Raw genomic sequence first — 21,735 nt, 5'->3', positions numbered from 1 at the left:
TTCCAAGCTGTTTTCGGCCTGCAGGAAAAAAATATGTTGGACATGATTAACATTTTCTCAGTGAGATGTATTTTCCTGTCCTCCTCCTCTCTTTCCTGCAAAAAAAGGTAGATTGCTCTGAGTATTTTTTTCCACGCCTGACCCCTTGAACTGTCCTGCTGATTTCATAGTAACAAATAGTAACAAAGTAGTTCTCCACTCCTCCTTCAGCTCTCTGCAATTCCCTTTGTCATTTTAGAAACCCACTATTTATTCTGATATTATGCTGGAAAAAGGCTCCTTCTGTGTTAATGGTTTTGTGAGAGCAGACACGTTTCTGCTGCCTTGTTTTGTCTTTGGAAACTGAAGCGAGAGAATCGTTTTGGTTTGCATGACAGGAGTAAAGTGGTGAAATGAATATCAGCTGTACCAATTTGCTTTTAGCATCACAGCATTTCTACACACCTAAATAAAAGAGAGGCGCACATGTTAGCTGATAGAACATGCAATGAGGAGTGAGGACAGTGGTGCCACTTATTTTATTCATTCACTATTTCAGTCTATCTTCATGAAATACATTAAAAGGATCATTGCCCCCAAAACGAGATGGCTTGTTTTACATAACAGAACAACAAGGTGATTATGTTGACAGTTGACAAAATGTATTCCAGTTGTTTTGTTGTTTTAAGCACAGCTGAGCTCCAGACTCCCAAACAGAAGCGGTTGCAACCACAAGGGAGAGCGTGCTGCTGCTGTGGATGATGACATACTGTATAATCAATGCTGTTACCAAGGCATCTCAATTGATTTTAATTTTTTCCCTGCAGATGCCATAAGGTGTTGTTTTAGTTAGTAGAATTTCATGGTAAACATTTTACCTCTGCACCTGCTATGGTGTTGTTTGTATAACAACACATCAAACTGATGTTTTTAGCCATGCAAATTTCAATTTGTCCAAATACCTGCAAACCTAATGACATTCCCGTCAGCTTCAGTGGTCTATTTAGTGCTAATTAGTACATGTTAGCATGCATCCCTATTTCTAGATTTTCCATGAAAGACAAACATACCAGGAAGACAGTATAACAGTTTAAGGACATGGCTAATTGCACAAAAAAAAACAATGAATTGGGGGAGGGTTACACTGTTTCTGTTTAACACATAGTGTGACCATAAGAACGCAAGCATGCACACGATCCTACATCAAGACATGATTTCCTTCAACATATAAACAGACATTTAACAAACCATTACTTTACAGAGACGGACAAGATGGTTGAGACCAGGAGTGAATATTATGTGTCAATAAAATGACATTGTATTACAAAGAGAGGAGGGCATGAGGTTGTGAGTCCAGAAACGGCCTGATTGTGGCCATGCTTACAAGGTTCAGAAAGTCATTTATTTAAGTTAAAACAACTGGCCTTTCTAACTTTCCAGTTCATAAGATGCTAATGCTAATCAATCATGCTAATGCTCAAGTTTTTGTGCAGATGTAAGCGTTAGATGCCCAGGAAGCATGTAGCTAGACAGCTTGATCTGTCTTTTAAGGTCTAGTGGGGGTATGTTTGGGGCAGTATTTTCAGTTGTATTACCCAGAGTCTTTTTTTTTTTTAACTTTAATTTTATTACTTATTTACAATTTGTTTTCACAAAGTAAACATATTGAAACAAAACAGAACTAGAGTCTCACTGAGGTAAATTATATATACATAGGGCATTACAGTACTCATCCTAGTGTTTACCTGAAACACATGTTTGCCATGACCATCAAGAGATTTAGGTGGTGTCTCTGGGCCTTGTATTCAGTCCATTTGGTCAATTTTTCCGTGAATTCTGATTTTTGGAGTCTCAGTAAATGAGTCTTTCCATGTCGTATATCTCCTCAACAATGTCTTTCCAGTCACTAAGAAAAGGAGGATCCTCTTTGTGCCATTTCCTGGTAATAGTCGTCTTCTATGTTGCTCCCAAAAGGATTTTGATTAAGTATTGATCCTTACATTGAACGCTTTCTCTTGTCAGGTTGCTTAGGTATAAAACTTCCCATGTGTTCAGTATGGCATATCCCAATATTACCTTCAGTTCAGTCCATAAATCATTCCAGTATTGGTGTATTACCCAGAGTGTTACACATGTAGACAGTGATACAGAGTTCCTCTAAATTCTGTTGGGTATTAATAACTCAGATCTCTGAGTGAGATACCCAGGTCTTGCTCCCATTGCATTAGTTCATGCAGGACACGGAAGTCATACGCCCCAGCTATAACCAGCTGATTGGATGATTGCTTCTAATCACTCACACACCAATCACAACCTATTCTCATAACAAGGCGGTCCATTTAAATATGGCTTCCTACTCACTGATCCTGGCTACGCTAATGCTGCCACACACACTGCTGCTGGCAAAGCTTTACCTCCTCCACCCAGCCTCCACCTTTCTAATTCAGAGTCCTAACATGGCTTAAAGGTTAAAAGGGTATTTTATGTCTTGCTTTGGCCCCACTCTTGTACACCCTGGGGGGTTTCTGCATTGTGCTTCCTGTTTTGGTTTAGCATGCTCCTTGTCTGATCCAGGGAGCATCTTAAGAGTGGAGCCATCAGCCCCAAGTATAACTCTATTTGTAGTTGTTGCAGTAAATGGTTAAATCTATGACGAGAGTGCTCCTGACATTGATTTTTATTAGGGGAGGAGAGGTTTATGTATACCTGAAAGTATTCCCTTTTCATTTGCAAGTTTTTTTGGGCTGTTATCCTGATATTGATGGCAACCTATATAGGCAACTTTTGAGGTTATTTTTGTGATAATAGCTTTTACCTGCAAATAACAAGAGAGGTGATTCATTCAGGCTGAATTTTGTTACCATTTTGCAAGATGTAATTATGGTATTGTCCTTCACAATCTGACCTACTGTCAGATTTATGTTACGTCCTTGCAAAAGTCAGTCAACGGGTTGCCACCTGCTGAAATAAGCAGATTAATTGTTCGGCTAAATTAAAAGTTAGCATGCTAATGTGAGAAACTAAGACAGTGGCCATGGTATATTTCAAACCTGCTAAACATCAGCATGGTAGCCATGTCATAATGAGCTTGTTAGCATTTTGATGTGAGCATTTAACTTGCAAGTACAGCCTCACAGAGCTGCTTGCATGGCTGTAGAGTTTGAGCTGCAAGAAAATAATCTCTTTTATATAAAATTAAATAATAAAATAAACTCTAAACAGAAATTGTTGAATCCTCAACCTGACCTGGTGGTACTGACTTAGCAGCAGTAACAGCAATAGAAAAGTTTTGAGTTTCCTAAGCACTTTTCTCGAAGAGTTCATGCAGGGTAGAAGCTGTTTAACTGTAAAATAGGGTTTATTTTGCTGTGTTTAAAAAAATACACAACACAGTAAGTAGCTTCCTCCTTTGTCACACATTTCCAGGACCGGAATCGGGGTGTGGTGGTCCTCAGGAGCTGTCTGGAGACTCGGGCACTTTCACCAGCTTTAACTACCCCAATAGTTACGACAATGGCAAGAGCTGCACTTGGGACATCACCGTGGACACAGACAAGGTGATAAACATCACAGCTCTCACAAACCTCCATCAATAACAGTCCCCTTTAGACTGTCTTAAACTCTTCATGCAAGATAAAATGTACAATCAGTCAGCAGATGACTGATGAGCTACATTTACTGTAAATATTTTTCAAGGAGAAGGAGGGGATTTTTCTGTAATGGCCCAAAATTACTTTTCTCTCGAGCACATTCATCTTCTTTACAAGACAATGCTGATCAAAACAGTTCACTCATGTCTCTATTTCAGACAGACAGGGTCTTTTATAGTGTTTGTGCCTGTGTGTCTAATCAGTGGAGTTTGTCACTGTTGGGGAAACTGTCTTATGTGAGGCCAAGCAGTGGAGGACAGCTGGGATGAATGCAGTGGCAGCGTCACGGACAGATGGCTGCCTTGTCTCCTTCATTCTCCTCAGCTCTCCTCCCCACACCCACAGGAGCAAACTAAAATCCTTGATCTTTCTCTGTTTGCATGGCTGCCTCCCTGCCCGCCCGATGCAGTGGCTGCTTTTGTCTCTTTATGTCTCCATCTTCCCTCTGCTTTCTTTCAGCACACATAGACATACATACAGAGGCACACCCTCGAGTACATGTAGTCACACAGACACACACTTATATTTCACACTGAGCTCCTCTCGCCTCTCCTGTCAGCAGCCAGACTTCTCAGATTTAAAAAAGATGGATGAAACACCTCTGCATGTTTCTGTTGCAGGTGATCCAACTGTGGTTTGAAGAGTTTGCTTTGGAGGAAACCCAGCTCTGCACGTCAGACTTCATCACACTGCGAGACTCTCTGGGAACCATTGGTAAAATCTCGCCTGTCCAACCTGAGGGGGAAAAGAAGGGATAGATAGATAGATAGATAGATAGATAGATAGATAGATAGATAGATAGATAGATAGATAGATAGATAGATAGATAGATAGATAGATAGATAGATAGATAGATAGATAGATAGATGGGCATGAACACACCAGCTCTTTCAGCCTGCAGTGGCAGCTTTGATGTCATGCCCAAATCAGCCCATCCATCCATGGGCAGTCTCAGCTAGTGAGCCACACAGTTCTGCTGGTCCACTGCACACTGCTCTACTTACAATAACACTCCGCTGGTTCTCCATCCCGGCTGCAGAGTTTAAAGCAGCGTATTGGGCTCACACACATCTTTGGTTTCAATTTTGATCACGGATCGTGTATTTTGTGCTCTCTGTCAGTTACTTAGAGGCGAGTTAACCAGGCTGGGGCACAGGCTCAAGTAAGAGGAGCACATTTCAAAAATAAAATAAATAGCTCTGTGTGTTTTTGTCCTTTGTGGTCATTTTGTGTGTTGCTGTGGTCATTTTGGGTCTTGTGATCATTTTGTGTCTCGTTGTGGTCATTTTGTATCTTGTTGGGGTCATTTTATGTCTCATGTGGTCGTTTTGTTTGTTGCTGTGGTCATTTTGTGTCTCTCAGAGGACATTTTGTATCTTGTGGTCATTTTGTGTCTTTGTGCTCATTTTATGCCTCATGTGGTCGTTTTGTGTCTTGTTATGGTCATTTTGTGTCTCTTAGAGGACATTTTGTGTTTCAGTGTGGTTATTTTCTATCTAGTTGTGGTCATTTCATGTCTCTTTGGGGTGAATTAGTGACTCGTGATAATTTTTGTGTCTCGTAGTAATTTTGTGCGTCTTTGTGGTCATTTTGTGTCTCGTTGGGGTCATTTTGTACCACGTGGTCATTTTGTGTCTCATTGTGGTCATTTTGTGTCTTGTTGTGGTTATTTTGTGCATTTTTGTGGTCATTTTGTGTCTTGTGGTCATTTTGTATCTTGTGATCATTTCTGTCTCACTGTGGTCATTTTGTGCGTCTTTGTTTTCATTTCGTGTCTCACTGTGGTCATTTTGTGTCTCCTTATTGTCATTTTGTATCTTGTTGTGGTCATTTAGCGTGTCTTTGTCATCATTTTGTATCTTTTTTTGGTCATTTTGTGTATTGTGGTCATTTTGTATCTCAGTATGGTCATTTTGTGTCTTTTTGTCGTCATTTTGTGGTTTGTGATTTTCTTATACTAACAGCCTAACTACCTATCACCATCTCACTCTGGTCGGGGGGCATCAGGGGTGTCTAAGCTAATTCCAGGGGGGTCTCGCCACAACACTGAAATGAAGAGCTCCATGATCTTTCTGTAGAATTCCGTTTTGAAAATGAAAATGTCTGTCCATTGCATCATCGATAAAACTGCATAATTGTGCTGTGTCTCTAATATACATGATTTGTGTGGTGTTTGTAGGTAAATACTGTGGCTACACCAAACCAAACCCAGTGGTGTCACTCACAAACCGCCTGACGGTTTACTTCGACACCAATGACAGAAAAACAGACCAAGGATTCAAGGCTCATTACAAAGCCGTGGCTCCAGCGCTCGCACCAGGTAGGAAGATGAGTGGAAATCCATTTCAGCAAGAAAATTGCCTTGGCTCTGACATAATGTTGGATGTCTGTCTTATAAGTGTATAATTGACCTAGAAAGTAAATGTTATAGAAATGGATGCTAGATGAAGAGAGGGTTAGGGGAAGGGAAATGAAAAAGGGGGTGGGTAGGTGGGGATGGAGGGTGTATTGCAGGTATCCTTGAGGTGCTTGTGGAGCTAAAGTGCCCTCCATCCCTGCTGACAGAAATAGCTGGAGCCGGTGGCTTTCTCCAAGGTGACCAGGGGGATCTGATGACCCCAAGCTTCCCACAGCAGAACTACCCGAATGGAGCACTATACCAGGTACGCACATACAGCAGGTACACAACAAGGAGAGACAATAAACGCAAATGCGACAGCTACATGGTAACATATATTTAGGTTTGTTTTATTTACATCTGAGGAAACACTGCTGACCTTTATCTGAGGATGTTAGGTTGTAGCACATCATACTGCACAGTGTTCATTCGTCGACAGACTGGTAATAAATGTTAAACAGAATATACATTACCAGGAGCATTAGTGGAACTATTTTGTGACCAATGCTTCCCTTAAAGCTGTTATAATTTATGTTTTTACATTACATTATTGATCCATGACTACACGTATATGAAAGGGGTCGATCGTAGAGGCAAAGAGAATTATCAGAGAATTATCACCTCACTCTGCTCACCTTAACAGATTATTTTAAATTCTTTTAGGTCATTGTTTTGGATTTTTTCTTTCTTTCTTTTTGTTTTTTTAGTATGAGTATTGAAAGTTTTACAATTCTTCCCATTCCAGCCTTGTCTCACTCCCAGACCATCAAAATGTGCCACTTTGGCAGTGTCCCCAGCATCAGTGTAATAATGCCATTGGCAACTCGATTGTAAACCCATCCGTGTCATTATTAGACACTCTGAGAGACAGGCGTAGTTTAAAGATTGTGAAAGTCTGTGGGTGGGTCTGACAAACATTGGTTTTTGACCCAGGAGACTGGTGTTCAAGACCAACAAACAACAACATCAGTTGAGGCCTTTGTGAGACTCAAAGCTAGTTTTTAGCAACACACTAATGCCTTTCCAGTTGCGTTTGTGCCACTCAGAACTTGGTGTTTTATAGCGACATTTGTGATCTTTTCCTAAATATAACCAAGTAGTTTTGTTGACTAAACTAAACTGCAGACCCCCTCTTACCACAGAACCCCTCTGCGTCAAGATACAACTCAAAAGGCTGCCCCCAGCAGCAAAATATGCAGCCCGTGCTCATTCCAAAGTTGTCCAATACCGCCAATTTGTCAGTGATTTCAGTGTGAGACACCTGACGCCAAACACCACCTTTACAGTGTTATGATATGCTGCCAGTCGGCTGTATGGCACCTGCCGAGGGAGGGGTAGTGGATAGGACCAACAAACCCTGGACTTTCACCCAGGAGGATGGTGTTTACTTCCTGTAGAGCCAAACCTTACGTTTTTTTTTTTCTAAATCTAACCATGTGCTTTTGTTGATATCCCAGCATTGGTAACAGCATACCTGAACTTCAACAGCAGACACAGAAGGATACTTAGACATAGCAGTAACATGTAACATGACATGGGTTGAGAACATGTTGAAATATGACACGTAGGCAAGTAGGGATGAGATCATGTTGCCAATTCTGCCAACATTGCATGAATGCTAGTGGTGCTGGTGACCAGATTTTTAAACTTAGACCCTGATTCAAGCCTTATGCTTATTTAAGCTAAGCTAATCGCCTCCCCTGCTTTATACTTAAAGGTATATTATGCAGGATTTCCTTAAAAATAATGTATAAACTTATACAAAAGCAGTTCCTCTCAATCATCCCTAATGACCCACTAGAAGTGTGCGGCAATGTATTTATCTGCAGAGACTCTGCCCTCTGCCTGTATTTCCCTTTTTTCTTTTGCTGTGTTCAGGATGTTTTTGGGCGTGTACCCCCACAGTGCACAGGTAAGGTCGAGACTTTATAAAAAGCACAGAAAACACAGCACAGAAAAAAACGCAAATATAGTGAACAAGAGTAGATCCGGGGTTGATTACACTTTTGCTTTCACTGGCGATATTGTTTACTAATAATAACTGACAATTTCTGCATAGTATACCTTTAATATATAGACGTTGGTAGAATTATTAATAGAAGAGGATAAGAAAATATATTTGGGAGGCCTTTATAGGGTCATAAGAATTAAATTTATTTTAGCAAATTCTGTGTATTTCCTTATTTACAATATGTAAAGGAATTACATAATTTAATTGTTACTCTAAATCTCTGGATTGAAAGATTAGTCATTCAATTATTTAAACACACTGATTACAATATTTTTTAATTTAATTTAATGGCTGCCATTTGTCTATCATTTGGATTGTGCCTTTAATAAAGTCCATTGATGAGGTCAATTCAGGTTTAAGCTGACATTTATAAATCAATGCTAATTACATCTACTGATCACAAAAGAGGATCAGTTTAGAGAGAGAAACAGATGAGTTATAGAGGTTTGTATCTTTTTTCTACCAGAGAATTTAGTTGTGTGGATTGTGCAAATTTACTGCAACTCAATACTAAGAAGACGCCCTGAATATTAAATCATACCATATTACATTTACTATAGTGTTGTACACAGTGTTTTAGTATTGATTAGCTCGTGGTCCTTAACAAACCTAAAGATTTTAGATTAGCATTTCAAAGTAAATCCATTAGTTATGGATCTCAGCGCAGTCGTCCTGACAGCATTTGTGGTCTTGATCGATGATTAATGCATCTAATTAAATCAGAGTCAATTTTGATGTCAGGGTTTGCATGCTGGGTTTGGACGTGGAGTCATATGGTGTCATTTGGCTGTCATCATAATTTCATCTTTCTTTGCTTCAGCTTGACAGGTTGCCACCTGTCCAAACAAGAGCAGAGTCATTGATGAAATTAGTTATGAGTGAGAGTGTGTCAAAATGCAGCCCGTGTTGCAACCATGAGTTTTAAAAGGGATAATTGTTTGTATGCAGGTACAAATAATATGTATGTCTTTTGTTTCTGTGTTGGATCAGTGGAGGATCACGGTGCCTAAGGGTGAGAGGGTTCGACTGACATTTACTTCCTTTGACCTGGTCCCTGAGGCCTGTGGAGACTTTGTTCAGGTCTACGATGGCCACGAGGCCGGCTCTTCTTCATTCAGTAAGCATGACATGATACATGTTTCCAGTGTGCAGTGAGGATTACAGGAAAAGCCTCTGGGAATAATAAATATGATTAGTATGTTTGAGATTTGCAGAGGTTTTAGAATATACCACAATATTTTCACACATCAGTACAGATTATGTCAGAGCTGGGTGTGTGATTATAATGCAAAGAATTTCAGAACAGACTGTGGCCTTTGTTCTACATTAGCAATGTCAACTCTGTGGGTCCATGAATAAAAGATGAGCTCAATTAAAAGTTTGAGAAGTTGTACAATGGACAGAGGGTCTGGAGTCTATTTTAAACTTAATGAATGTCTGCATGGACTCCATTGTTAAAGCAGCATTGATTAGTTGTAAATTGTCTGAATTAAAATTTGGGGATGTTGCTGTTATTGCACAAGCCTCTGTTGTTGTTATTCACTTTTTAACACTTGTAAAATTCATCAAAGGTAAATTCTGTGGGGGCAAGATGCCACAGCCAGTGGAGTCCAGTGGCAACACAATGGTGGTCCGCTTCAAATCGGACAACACTTTGACTTCTAAAGGATTCAGCGCGACTTACACCAAGTCCAGCCTTCCGCCTGTCACACCCAGGCCCACCACACCCAAGCCCACCACACCCAGGCCCACCACACAAACCACTCAGCCTCCTACAACTTCTGGTAAGCATTCGCTGCAAACTTCTCTCTTCAATTTTTTCTCTTGTACACTTAAAATAAACCTGTAAGCTGTAAGCCATATATCAACAAGCCTACACTTCTCTGTCTTGGGATTTTATTTTCAATATACATCAGATAAGTATAGACTCAAGTCACATAACTTGGACTCGAGTGAGACTTGAGTCACAAATCAGATGACTTAAGACTTGACAAACTCAATAAAGACTTGCTACTTGACTTGTACTTTACCACCAATGACTCTTGACTTCACTTGAACTTGAGCCTTGAAAATACTTGACCCCTTCCCCACAACCCAGTCTCACTCCAAACCCGTCACAGTCTGGCACTTGGAATGTGACTTGTGGCGTCAGACAGTGCCGAAAAAAGCTATCCTCTAACATAGGCATGATACGCAGCTGATCGCCATTATAGTTTGACGCTCGGCGGTGTCAGGGGGAAACATGCAGGACAAGAACAAAAGTCAAGGTAGTGAAAGTCCGGTTAGGGCGGGCGGGAGTGGTGGTGGATGGGTCCAACAACCACCAAATTTCACCCGGTAGAGTGGTGTTCGGCTCCCGTAAGATTATAAAGCCAAAGCCTGTTCTTTTTTCCTCAACCCAGCCAGGTGTTTTTGTTGCCTAAACTCAACCATGTGATTTGTTGCCCAAATCCAGCCAGGTGTTTTTGTTGCCTTAACCCAACCACGTGTTTCAGTTGGCTTAACCTAACCACGCGTGTCTGTTGCCTAAACTCAACCAGGTGTTTTTGTTGCCTAAACTCAACCACGTGATTTGTTGCCTAAATCCAACCAGGTTTTTTTGTTGCCTAAACCCAACCATGTGTTTCTGTTACCTAAACCCAACCACGTGTTTCTGTTACCTAAACTCGACCATGTGTTTCTGTTGCCTAACCCTAACCAGGTGTTTTTGTTGCCTAAACCTAACCAGGTGTTTTTGTTGCTTAAACCTAACCAGGTGTTTTTGTTGCTTAAACCCAACCAGGTGTTTTTGCTGCCTAAACCCAACCATGTGTTTCTGTTACCTAAACCCAACCACGCGTTTCTGTTGCCTAAACCTAACCAGGTGTTTTTGTTGCTTAAACCTAACCAGGTGTTTTTGTTTCTTAAACCCAACCAGGTGTTTTTGCTGCCTAAACCCAACCATGTCTTTCTGTTACCCAAACCCAACCACGCGTTTCTGTTGCCTAAACCTAACCAGGTGTTTTTGTTGCCTAAACCCAACCAGGTGTTTTTGTTGCTTAAACCCAACCACGTGTTTCTGTTACCTAAACTCGACCATGCGTTTCTGTTGCCTAACCCTAACCAGGTGTTTTTGTTGCCTAAACCTAACTATGTGTTTCTGTTACCTAAACCCAACCACGTGTTTCTGTTACCTAAACTCGACCATGCGTTTCTGTGTGTTTCTGTTACCTAAACTCGACCATGCGTTTCTGTTACCTAAACCTAACCAGGTGTTTTTGTTGCCTAAACCCAACCATGTGTTTCTGTTACCTAAACCCAACCACGTGTTTCTGTTACCTAAACTCGACCATGCGTTTCTGTTGCCTAACCCTAACCAGGTGTTTTTGTTGTTTAAACTAAACCAGGTGTTTTGCTACCTGAACCTAACCATGTGTTTCTGTTGCCTACACCCAACCATGTGCATTAGTTGTTGGAGGGTAAAAAAACCCATCAATTTGCAGTATTGTGACCTAGTGCGTTTATTTTGAGAGAGACTGTATGTAAATGGTAAATTTCCTGTGAAAACAGAAGTATATTTTGAAAGAAGACAATGCATGTAACAGGCGTCTGACATAATGGGCGTCCCAGAGCGCTAACAACCAACGCACCCAGGGTACCTTTCATATTGTATGTGGATGAGGAAGGTCCGTAACCAAACGCCGATATGTGACGAAGTCGGTGTGAGAATGTGTTGTCCTCCAAGCCCAATATTAAAAAGTAAGCTATTTAAAAAGTGTGCAACTGATCAATTCATTTCCCTTCATTTCTTGAATCAACTAACATTTGCACTATTCATTCACAGCAAGCTGACACGTAATTCCCAGATCAACTTTGTTTGAACCAATCTGACAGCAACCAGTCATGGTTCAAGAGATGTTAATGGTACATTACTGAGTTTTAGTTAATTTAATAGGCTACATATTAATATTAATGCTTTACCAGGCTAAGCTGGTGTGACCCTGTTGTTAAAATTGCATTACATTTTGCGTAGAACATATTATGACTTGTTCAGGACTTGTAACTCAAAGTTTACGACTTAGGATTTGACTTGGGATTTGAGTCCAAATACTTGAGACTTGCTTGGTCCCACTTAGTCCAACCTCTGTCAGATATATTTCTCTGCCTTACTGCCAAACAGCATCAGTATCGATATTGCTGCTCGAGCTTTCCAAGAAAATCGTCCATCACGACCTTCATTTTTTTCAGATGACTTCAGAGCTATTTATCAGACAGACTAAATCAATTATCTCTTGATGCACGATTAACTATAATAACATTATCTATTTGCTCACATGATTTATGAGTGTTGTTTTTCTGGCCAATGAGAGCTTGTTGATATACATTACATAACTGTTATGCCTCCCGGTGCAGCTTTCCCCGCAGCTCTAATCAAGTGACAGCTCCAAAACAAGGATGGATGCAAGCTCTGTGTGTAGGAGTGGGGAGATCCCCCTTGAGGTTTATCTATTCATCACTATACTAAAGCAATTGGCAGACAGACCAGTTCTCTCCAGTGGCCAATTAGGGTACTACATGATGAACCTGTTCATGGGGCAGTTTTGTATCAAAGCAAGCTGGTCCTAATCAGTTATAAAAAGACAGTAAACTGTATTAACTGGAGCTCAGAGGCACAGAAAACACAGCTTTTGTTGTCTGTTATTGGGCAGGAGGTGGTCCAGTAATCCTCCAGGGCCGTAAAGGAGTGATCCAGTCCGTGGGTTTCCCAAATCCATATCCTGCTCATCTGAGAAGCTCCTGGAAGATATCTGTGCCCAAAGGATTCCTGGTTAAACTGCAGATCACTGACATGGCCATCACAGGAGAGACTGGACAATGCAAGGAGGACAAACTGGTCATCTCAGATAATTACAGCCCATTAGGTGAGCCATGACATAATGTATATATTAATTCTGTTTTTTTAATTCTCATTCAAAGGAATAGTTAACCCTTAAATTGACCATGTGTATAACAAGCACTCACTGCGTGGTAATTTGCCTTGTTTTTCTCACATGGTGAATGCAGAATCCAAAAAGTCTCATTTCTCCAGTCCTATGTTCAGTACTTCCCAAACACATGCATTTTCGCGAAAATATCACGATTTAAAACATGTCAGTACATGTCAGTCTCGTGGCCAAGTAGCTTACCTGGGCACATGCATGCATATGAGCTCTGCCTGAGCACAGTTTTAAGTGTTTCTGAAGTGTTTTATATTGTAAGTTTTTAGCAAAGATGCATGTGTTTTGGAAGAACTGAGTGTAAGACTGGATAAGCAAAATTTGGATTATACTGCACAAGTTGTGTGAGAGTTTGTAAACTGATGTTTCCTTATAGCTTTGCAGTTGTTAAATGCAGATTCCTGATTACTTCAGTTCAACACAAATGTTTGCCTTTATTGGATTCCTTATTCACTGTGGTGGTATGCTAGAAAACAAAGTGTCCACACATATCCAAGGTAACACACGGACAGTGAGTAATTGATATACAAATGATCATTATGCAGGTGAAGTATTCTTTTAAAGGAGCTGCATTTGACATTCAGAGCCTGAACCGAGACTGTCTGCACATGGCTCTCAACATGGAAGTGGCTGAGCCAGTGGCTAGCAGCTAACAGTGCTAACAGCCGGAGCAGTGCTAACAATGGTAACAGTGCTGACAGAGTCCTGGAGGGTGGGTGTTCAGGATCACATTTTTGCAATGATGCTGTCTCAGTATCAGCAGTAACCACTGTATTAGCTCTGTGCAGAGCGGCAGCGATTAGCTTGCCAGTGGGATACTCACACAGGGACTCACATGCACTCACATGCTACCACAATAACAAACAGATTAACAATTAACGATTTACAAGTTTCACATTCTGCATATCTGTGTGCCTTTAAGTTTTGACTCCCAAATGCATCTCAGATCATCTCAGAAAATTTTCACTTTTTCTGTTAGAGATAAACAGAGCAAACAAGCAGCCCAACAAGCAGTTATTTATTTATTTATTTATTTTATTTGTTTATTTAACAGGGACAGTGCACAGCTCTCAGCCATACCAGAGTTAGCTACTAGCTAATTTTCATCTGTAGTCCCTGAGAAGGAACAGAAAACATATAGTGTTAAGACAGAAATCTAACACTATAGTATAAAACAGATAAGCACACATGGATACAAACAAAAACATCGTCACAGAGCAACATCTTCAGACAACAACAATAACAAAGTTTCACACTATTAAGACACAACGGCAACAATAAAATCACAATGTTAAGACACGACAATAACAACAAGATTACGAACCAGTGAACAATGAGCCAGTGTTTGACAGTTTATGATTGATGGATGCATGATTGGGTTGATTTTAGCCATGATTTTATCTTGGATTAAAAGCCAGTAAAGGTACTTATCTCTCTGAGATTAACATTCTCCTGTTCAGAATATAACCTGCCGTTAAATATGAGGACTTTGACTTGTGTTTGTTGCACCTTGCTAACAGCTCTGGTGCTACAGCATAGCTCAATATCTGCCCCCTGTTGTAAAACTGTTGATTAGGATCTTCTTTGCAAAGAGCCCAGCAAACTATACATTACCTCACCTCATTATTCACTTCAGTGGCTGCAGCGAGGCTGATACAGCGTTATCTATTGCTGAGTTCTCAAGGACTAAAGCGCTGAGGTACAAGTACACATAGGTGGTGAGAATGGTGCGTCCTAAGCCTACTGTTATTTCAGGAGTGTGTGTGTAGATATGTGGAATGCAGAGAGAGATGAAACACAGTTCAAGGTTTTGAGTGTGAAAAGTCATTAACTTCAAAAATCCCTTAAAGCGGGACAGAAATTAAATTAAATTAAACTTTAAATTTACAATTAATGACATGCATCATAGCTCATCAGAGTCTTACCTGGTCTGGTATGGACATTAGCATTTAGTGGCTAATGTTAGCTTCTTGCATTTTAAGAGCATTAAATGTTCAGGCTGTTTGTTGTGTTTATACGTAGGCTCTTGGTAAAAACAGTGTTTTTCCGCTGACATTGTGTTGATGAAGTCACACTCACACACAATAAAGTCACCTTCATTTGTTTGTGTTTCAGCATCCCCATCACCATCCATCAACCGCTAACCACACCCGACACACTCAGTGTCACACCTACTTACACCCAGTAGTGCTTACAGTATTTATCACTCTCCCCTTATCCATCTCCGAAGCATCACACCATTCCCGACTTTACTCTCTCCATTAACTCCATCTTTTACCCCCGTCCTTCCTCTTACTCCCTCCCTCCCTCCCTCCCAGGCACACACTGTGGCTACCTCCTTCCCCCGCTGGTGGTCAGTGCCAGTGACACAATATCTGTCACCTTCCAGTCTGACAGTCGCCTCACAGACCGAGGATTCTCTGCCAGGTGGGATGCTGTGTATCCTGAGGATATCGCAGGTATGCCAAGGACTTACACACACACAGACACACAGACACAGACACACAGACACAGACACAGACACACACACACACACACACACACACACACACACACAGAGGACACTGTCACACCTGGGGCACAAACAGGAACACACTCACACCTGAGGCATCTCATTAAGGTTAAATCATCTCACTCCTCTGTCACATGTGTATAACAGCTGCTTGGGGTGCATTCTGAGTCACGTACTTTTTTACTTTTAGTATGTACTGCAGCTTCCCCTAAACAGTATGTGCAGTCAGTATGCACACAATCAAGACATATTACTGTACCAGCTGTCAGTAAGCTGTCGAGCTGTCATCTGCGGGTTAGTCGATGTGCTTATCGTCCGCTGCGCAGAGGATCGTGGGTCAGAATAGCCAGAGAAGCACACTGGCTGACATACTGCAAAATCAGACCGGATGTAGTAGAACATCCTGGTATTTTCGGTATGCTGCATTTGATATACTATGTACTGAGACATACTAAATGTTTTTTTCTGTTTATTGTTTATTTATTTGCACATATAAAAGGAACAAATTATAGAGAGAGTGTGTTAGGGAAGGTGCAGGTGAGGTCAGAAACCCGAGGAGGGCTTATAAATTGACCCCACCCTTACCTTGTTTAGTCAAGGAAAATGAATAATGTACATCTTATGGGGTAAAGAGTAAATACATAATAATAGTAATAATAATAATAATAATAAATAAAATAAGGTTAAATATGAGAAACAAAAATGAAATAGGAAAGAAGAAATTTAAACAAAAAAAATTAAACGGATCAAAAAATTTTAAACGAAATAACTGTACCACGATCGACTAATCCTAGTAAACTGTTAAACATAGTGTTTAAATAGTTTCATCAATAATCTCTTTTTAAATATAGACAAGGAGGGAGTGTTGTCTGCAAGATTATGATGTTCATTCCACAATGTGATCCCTTTATATTTAATAGTGAATTGCCCTCTGCTGCTATGGCAGTGGGGGAGATGCAGGTGTCCTGCTTGTCTTGTTGCATATGAGTTAATACTGGAATTCCTGCGAAAATATTGCTGAAAGCGATTGGGTGATTCATGACTTTGGTGAATTGCCTTACAGATGAAAATGCAGATGTGAATGATATTGATATCAAATATGGTTATGATCCTCAGTTTAGAAAATAGAGGAGAGGATCGAGCATTAGTGTTTGAATTTGTAGCCGCTCTAACAAAACGTTTTTGGAGTAAGTGGAGTTTACGGAGTTTGGTGGGGTTTGTATTAGCCCAAACAATATTACAGTGGATTAGATATGGGTATATTAAACTGTAATATAAATCAAATAAACTGTGTCTACTGAGGAATGAACTAACTTGGCATACTTTATAGCAGTGGTTTCCAACTGGTCCAGCCACTGGGTCCAGATTTCTCCTTAGTCATTACTTCAAGGTCCACGCAGTTCAATGTATTCAGCATCATACTCGCCTTTGGCCATGTCCTTGAGCTAGTTTGCTGCCTCTGCCATGTAGCTGTCCGTTAGTCACTAAGTCTACAGCAGGGAACAGCACTTCAAAATAAAAGCTCTGTGCCGGAAATTCGCTCTACTTCAAAATAAAGTGTGTTTTTTACAAACTTGACACTCTTTGGGGGTCACTTGTGGTCCATTCAGAACTGGCCTGAGACCCACCAGTTGGGAACCACTGCTATATAGTATGGTAGTATGGCACAGTTAGTCATTGTGTAAGCAGTATGAACTCAGTGAAAACACAGGTCAGAGTACAGTGAAGCATAAAACTCATGATAAAAACTTCTCTATCTTTTTTTATGATGATTATCAGGCATGAAAATGATTCGAGACCTCACGTATAAAGGTGAAATAAGTTTGCTTAGTGAATATAAAAATTGATAAAGTAGCTATATAACAGTGTAGAAAGACTCTTTCACAACAAAATGCACTGCTTTTTACTCAAATAAAAATGCATACAGATTATCAGCAAAATGTATTTGTGTATTTCTTGCTTGAATCAAAAATCTATTAATCGACTAGTTTAGACTGTACAGAATTCAGCTGCCAGGCTTTTAACCAGAACCAAGAAACGTGATCACATCACTCCAGTTTAGCGTCTTTACACTGGCTCCCAGTATGTTTTAAATTAAGGCTCTGCATGGTCTCTCTCCCAGCTATATCTTCAACCCCTTAGTGCAGTACACGCCAGGACGTACTTTGAGGTCCTTGGGCAGAGGTCTTTTGTCTGTTCCAGAGGCCCGGCTGAAAACTAAAGTGGACAGAGCGTTTGCTGTCAGGGCCCTGAGGCTCTGGAACAATCTGCCTGAAGAAATCAGGTCGGCCGAGTCAGTGATCTCTTTTAAGGCCCATCTTAAAATGTACTTTTATCAGAGAGCCTTTCCTGATTTTACTTGAGTTTTAAGTTCATTTAGACTGTCTTTTATTTCATTAATGACATGCAAAGCACTTTGTAACTCTGTTTTGAAAAGTGCATTGGCCCAACGACCATTTTCTAATTCACAGTGAATATAAATTGATTCACACTGGGGAATTTTTGTACTTAGAATGTAAATATGATGCCAGAGTGCATAAAAACATAAAAATAGAGATTGTTTATTTAAATAAATAAATAAATAAATAAAAAGTGCCAGTGGAGGATGCAGGGTCCAGGCTGAGCCCTGAATGTCCTCAAATCCCAGAAACGCCCCTGCTTACACCTAAACCTGTGTGCTGCTGATGCTGCTGCAAGTGGATTTGCCCTGTTTATTTCTTTTATCTTATATATTATTAATAATTGTTTATTAACTGGCCCCTGGCCTCCTGTCATTTTGCAAAAGTGGCCCCCAGACAAAGCAAGTCGAGCAACCCTGGTCTTACGCATAACAACATTAGCTTTATTTTATTAGCTGAGTATTTTGTATGTAAAATGTTTAATGTAGAAAAAAATAGAGGGGTACAAAGTTCAGTATTTGCTTCTGAAATCTAATAAAGAAACCTATAAATGACCACAAACTGGATTAAGGTATAAATACCTGCAAAGTAGTCTCACTCTATTAATACATGAGTACTTGAGTAAATAAAACACCCAGGTTAATACCCAGAAATGCTCTTTTGTTCTGATAACTTTTTTTATACTCTCCTAAACTGCATGTATGTATCAGCACCAACTAAATGAGTTATAAATTTAGCTTTAACCAATCAGGTTAAGCTTCTACTTTAGCATGATCCTTTGTTTACATTTTGTCGTCATGAGATTTACTCTCAAGACTCTCTTTTCATAGGCAGATATTGTAGCTCATCTACACTTATCTAATTACAATCACCCATCGCTCCCTCTTCCTCTGTCAGAAATCCAGGGCTGTGGCTTTTCTTCCAAAGAGCAAACCGGAGTTATCAAGTCCCAGAACTGGCCCATGAACTACAAAGCCAACACCGAGTGCATGTGGAACATCGCTGTGCCTTTGGGGAAAAAAATCACACTGACGTTCACCCACTTTGACCTCGAAGCCAAAGATATCCTGACGTCCAAATGCTACGATAACATAATGTTGTACGACATCAATGGTTTGACTAATGCGCTGCTTCAAAAGTACGGTAAGTTTGTTTGTGTAATTACTACATGATCCCAAAACTGATAGGATTTTTCATGATAGTCAGTCACATTGAAATCACAAGGAATTAATTTACCCCATTTCAATTCACTTTAGCAGTTAATTGTAAACCTCTGTGTCACTTCATTATGGACAAATAACTCTTTTATTTTAGGTCCATTTTGTGGGACTAAGCTGCCTCGTACCATCAAGACAAGAGGCACCAGGCTGGTGATCCGTTTCCATACAGACTTGTTTACTGAGGCCAAAGGCTTCAGGGCCTACTGGACAACAGACCCCAGTTTGCCTGCTCCCACTGAGCCGCCTGCTCCGACCAACCCCTGGGACAACATCCCCATAGGTGCAGTATCTATCTGAGCCTGAGACAGTTTTCAAACATGTGATTTACACCACAATGTTAAGAGTTCATTTAAAACTGTACAAAACTGCATTGTTTTGGTTCTGTAGCTCGCAACTAATTTCTCATCAACCCTTATTTCCAAGGACAGCAGCTGTTTGCAGCACTCAGGCTTTGATAAAGTGATGGTACACACTTCCTGTTCAGCACCAAACAGCAGACAGAAAGTGGGTAGCGTCGAGCTGGTGAACATAGTCGAGTGTGTTTGCTTGGATTACGAAACAGAGCTAAAAAGAGAATACACATTAAACTTAAGTTTTGTCACATAAACAGATACACAATTCCAAATTAAGCTAATGTTGGTCATAACTATTGGATGTGTAGTTACATTGCAGTAATTTAAACAAGACGTTGTGTTTTTGTTTAGTTACAGCCCCAGATATTACCAGATTTCACATAGCAGCAGTATACTGTAGTACAACTAACTATTTTTTACAGTATATGTGTATTTTATCTGCAAAATATGTCTGATGATTCAGCCTTAAATTTAATATTTTGTGGCCACTGATCTCTCCAGTTATATCACACACTGTCTTCAGGTTAGCAGAGCTGCATTTTCCACCAGTCACACTGACCAACATTTAGTTTCAAACAGCTGCTTAGAGGCTGCACAGAGGCCTGCCTTTATATTCATGCTCCCTCCCGTACTCACCCCTTCTTCACACCCCCCTCCTCTCCCATCTCCCCCTTGCTGCGCCCAGATGTGCAGTAAAACAAGGTGATGTGCTGAGAACACAATGTGAAGTGGCCTAGTGCTTCACTCTCTGTCCTAGCTGGCTGTCACCCGATTCTCATTCTTCACCCAGCGACGAGCCCCAGGTGGCCCAGGCACCTGCCAAGCCAATTGCTGAAATAGAGTTTTATAGATGGACTCTGCTGCCTCTGGGGTTTTTTTTCCACCCAGCCTCTGACCAGAGGTGCCCTGCGTGCTGGGTGAAAGAAGACAAAGACAGAGTGAGAGATGAAGGGGAGAAAATGTGGGATAAGAGTGACTGGGACAATTTAGTGTCAACTCCTTAGACCACCAAAAGAAATTTATATCTTCATGCGTACTGATGTTGTGATGTCGAGGAGTCTGGCCTGGAAATGGGGATTTTTTTTTTTTTTTTATGTCTAGTCCATGACCCATTGTTGACAGCAGGAGCATGGTATTATGTTTGCATGTACACTGAATTAATACATTACTGCAGACTAGTAGATTAGTGAAAGCCAAAAACACATGGACAGGAGTGTCAAGCTGGCATGGTTAATAAAGTATTTAAATAGATATGAATGAGAGCATAAGTGCCAGTGATCTAAACCCACGTCCCTACAACACACAGGTTTATCAGTTAGCTGCAGATATCTACTGTATATTCAGGCTTTGTTTATACACAAACAAACAAACAAATGAATACATGCAACCAGGCACAGGATGGATTACAATGATTTTTTCCCCTTATTTCCTAGAATGGCCCGCCACATGTGGGAAACCAGCCTTTCCTCCTGTTGTTGTGTCACGCATTGTGAACGGAGAGTCGGCCAGGCCGCACTCCTGGCCCTGGCAAGTGTCCATGCAGGTGAGAGACTGCCGCTAATAAATGTAGAGAACATTATGTAAGAATGTACAGTACAGGATATCAGTGATTGAGATACAACAGTTATTGATTAATCATAATGTGATATTACTCATTAATTTTTATTTAGGTGTCATGCCTATTTTGGCTGATTCCACAGACTACTATACAGACATAGAGAAATTATGAGAAAATATAAATAAAACAAGAAGTATACAAGAAAAAAAGTGCTATATTACAAAATATAACACCATATATACCAATCTTACTATATAATGACGAAAACTCTGTCTGGGTGTGTCTGTCTGTGTCTCTGTTCCACGTTTTTCTCCTCACTGACTTGGTCAATCCATGTGAAATTTGGCACAGTGGTAAAGGGTCATGGGAGGATGCGAATGAAGCAGTTGGCCAAAGGGGGCGCTATAGCAACCGATTGAAATTGCAAACTTTGAATGGGCATATTTCATGCCCCGTATGTCGTAGAGACATGAAACTTTGCACAGAGATGCCTCTCCTCATGAGGAACACATTTGCCTCAATGACCCATAACTTCTGGTTATATAGATTTTCCGCCATTTTGAATTTTTTGACACTTAAAATCAATCTCTTCCTAGGAAGTTTGACCGATCTGCATGAAACTCATTGAACATAATCTAGGGACCAATATCTAAAGTTCCCTCTTGGCAAAAGTTGGAAA

The 21,735-nt window shown here is 40.5% G+C and overlaps 1 protein-coding gene across 1 annotated transcript in view; it reads left to right on the top strand.

The window, feature by feature from the left end:
• The window catches only part of zgc:154142 (uncharacterized protein LOC555481 homolog), a 34,371-nt gene that overhangs the window by 2,230 nt on the left and 10,406 nt on the right, over positions 1 to 21,735 (top strand). Inside the window, exons 2-12 of the mRNA XM_050044668.1 lie at positions 3,406 to 3,536; positions 4,250 to 4,343; positions 5,809 to 5,949; positions 6,195 to 6,292; positions 9,029 to 9,155; positions 9,610 to 9,822; positions 12,727 to 12,939; positions 15,333 to 15,473; positions 18,823 to 19,068; positions 19,240 to 19,425; positions 20,932 to 21,041. Of these exons, the coding sequence (XP_049900625.1) occupies positions 3,406 to 3,536; positions 4,250 to 4,343; positions 5,809 to 5,949; positions 6,195 to 6,292; positions 9,029 to 9,155; positions 9,610 to 9,822; positions 12,727 to 12,939; positions 15,333 to 15,473; positions 18,823 to 19,068; positions 19,240 to 19,425; positions 20,932 to 21,041 (1,700 nt within the window). The remainder of the gene's footprint in view (positions 1 to 3,405; positions 3,537 to 4,249; positions 4,344 to 5,808; positions 5,950 to 6,194; positions 6,293 to 9,028; positions 9,156 to 9,609; positions 9,823 to 12,726; positions 12,940 to 15,332; positions 15,474 to 18,822; positions 19,069 to 19,239; positions 19,426 to 20,931; positions 21,042 to 21,735) is intronic.

This window comes from Epinephelus moara, chromosome 5 (assembly GCF_006386435.1).
Source record: "Epinephelus moara isolate mb chromosome 5, YSFRI_EMoa_1.0, whole genome shotgun sequence".
Lineage (NCBI taxonomy): Eukaryota > Metazoa > Chordata > Actinopteri > Perciformes > Serranidae > Epinephelus > Epinephelus moara.
Note: the sequence above shows the minus strand (reverse complement) of the source record. Positions and strands in the feature narration are given on the sequence as shown.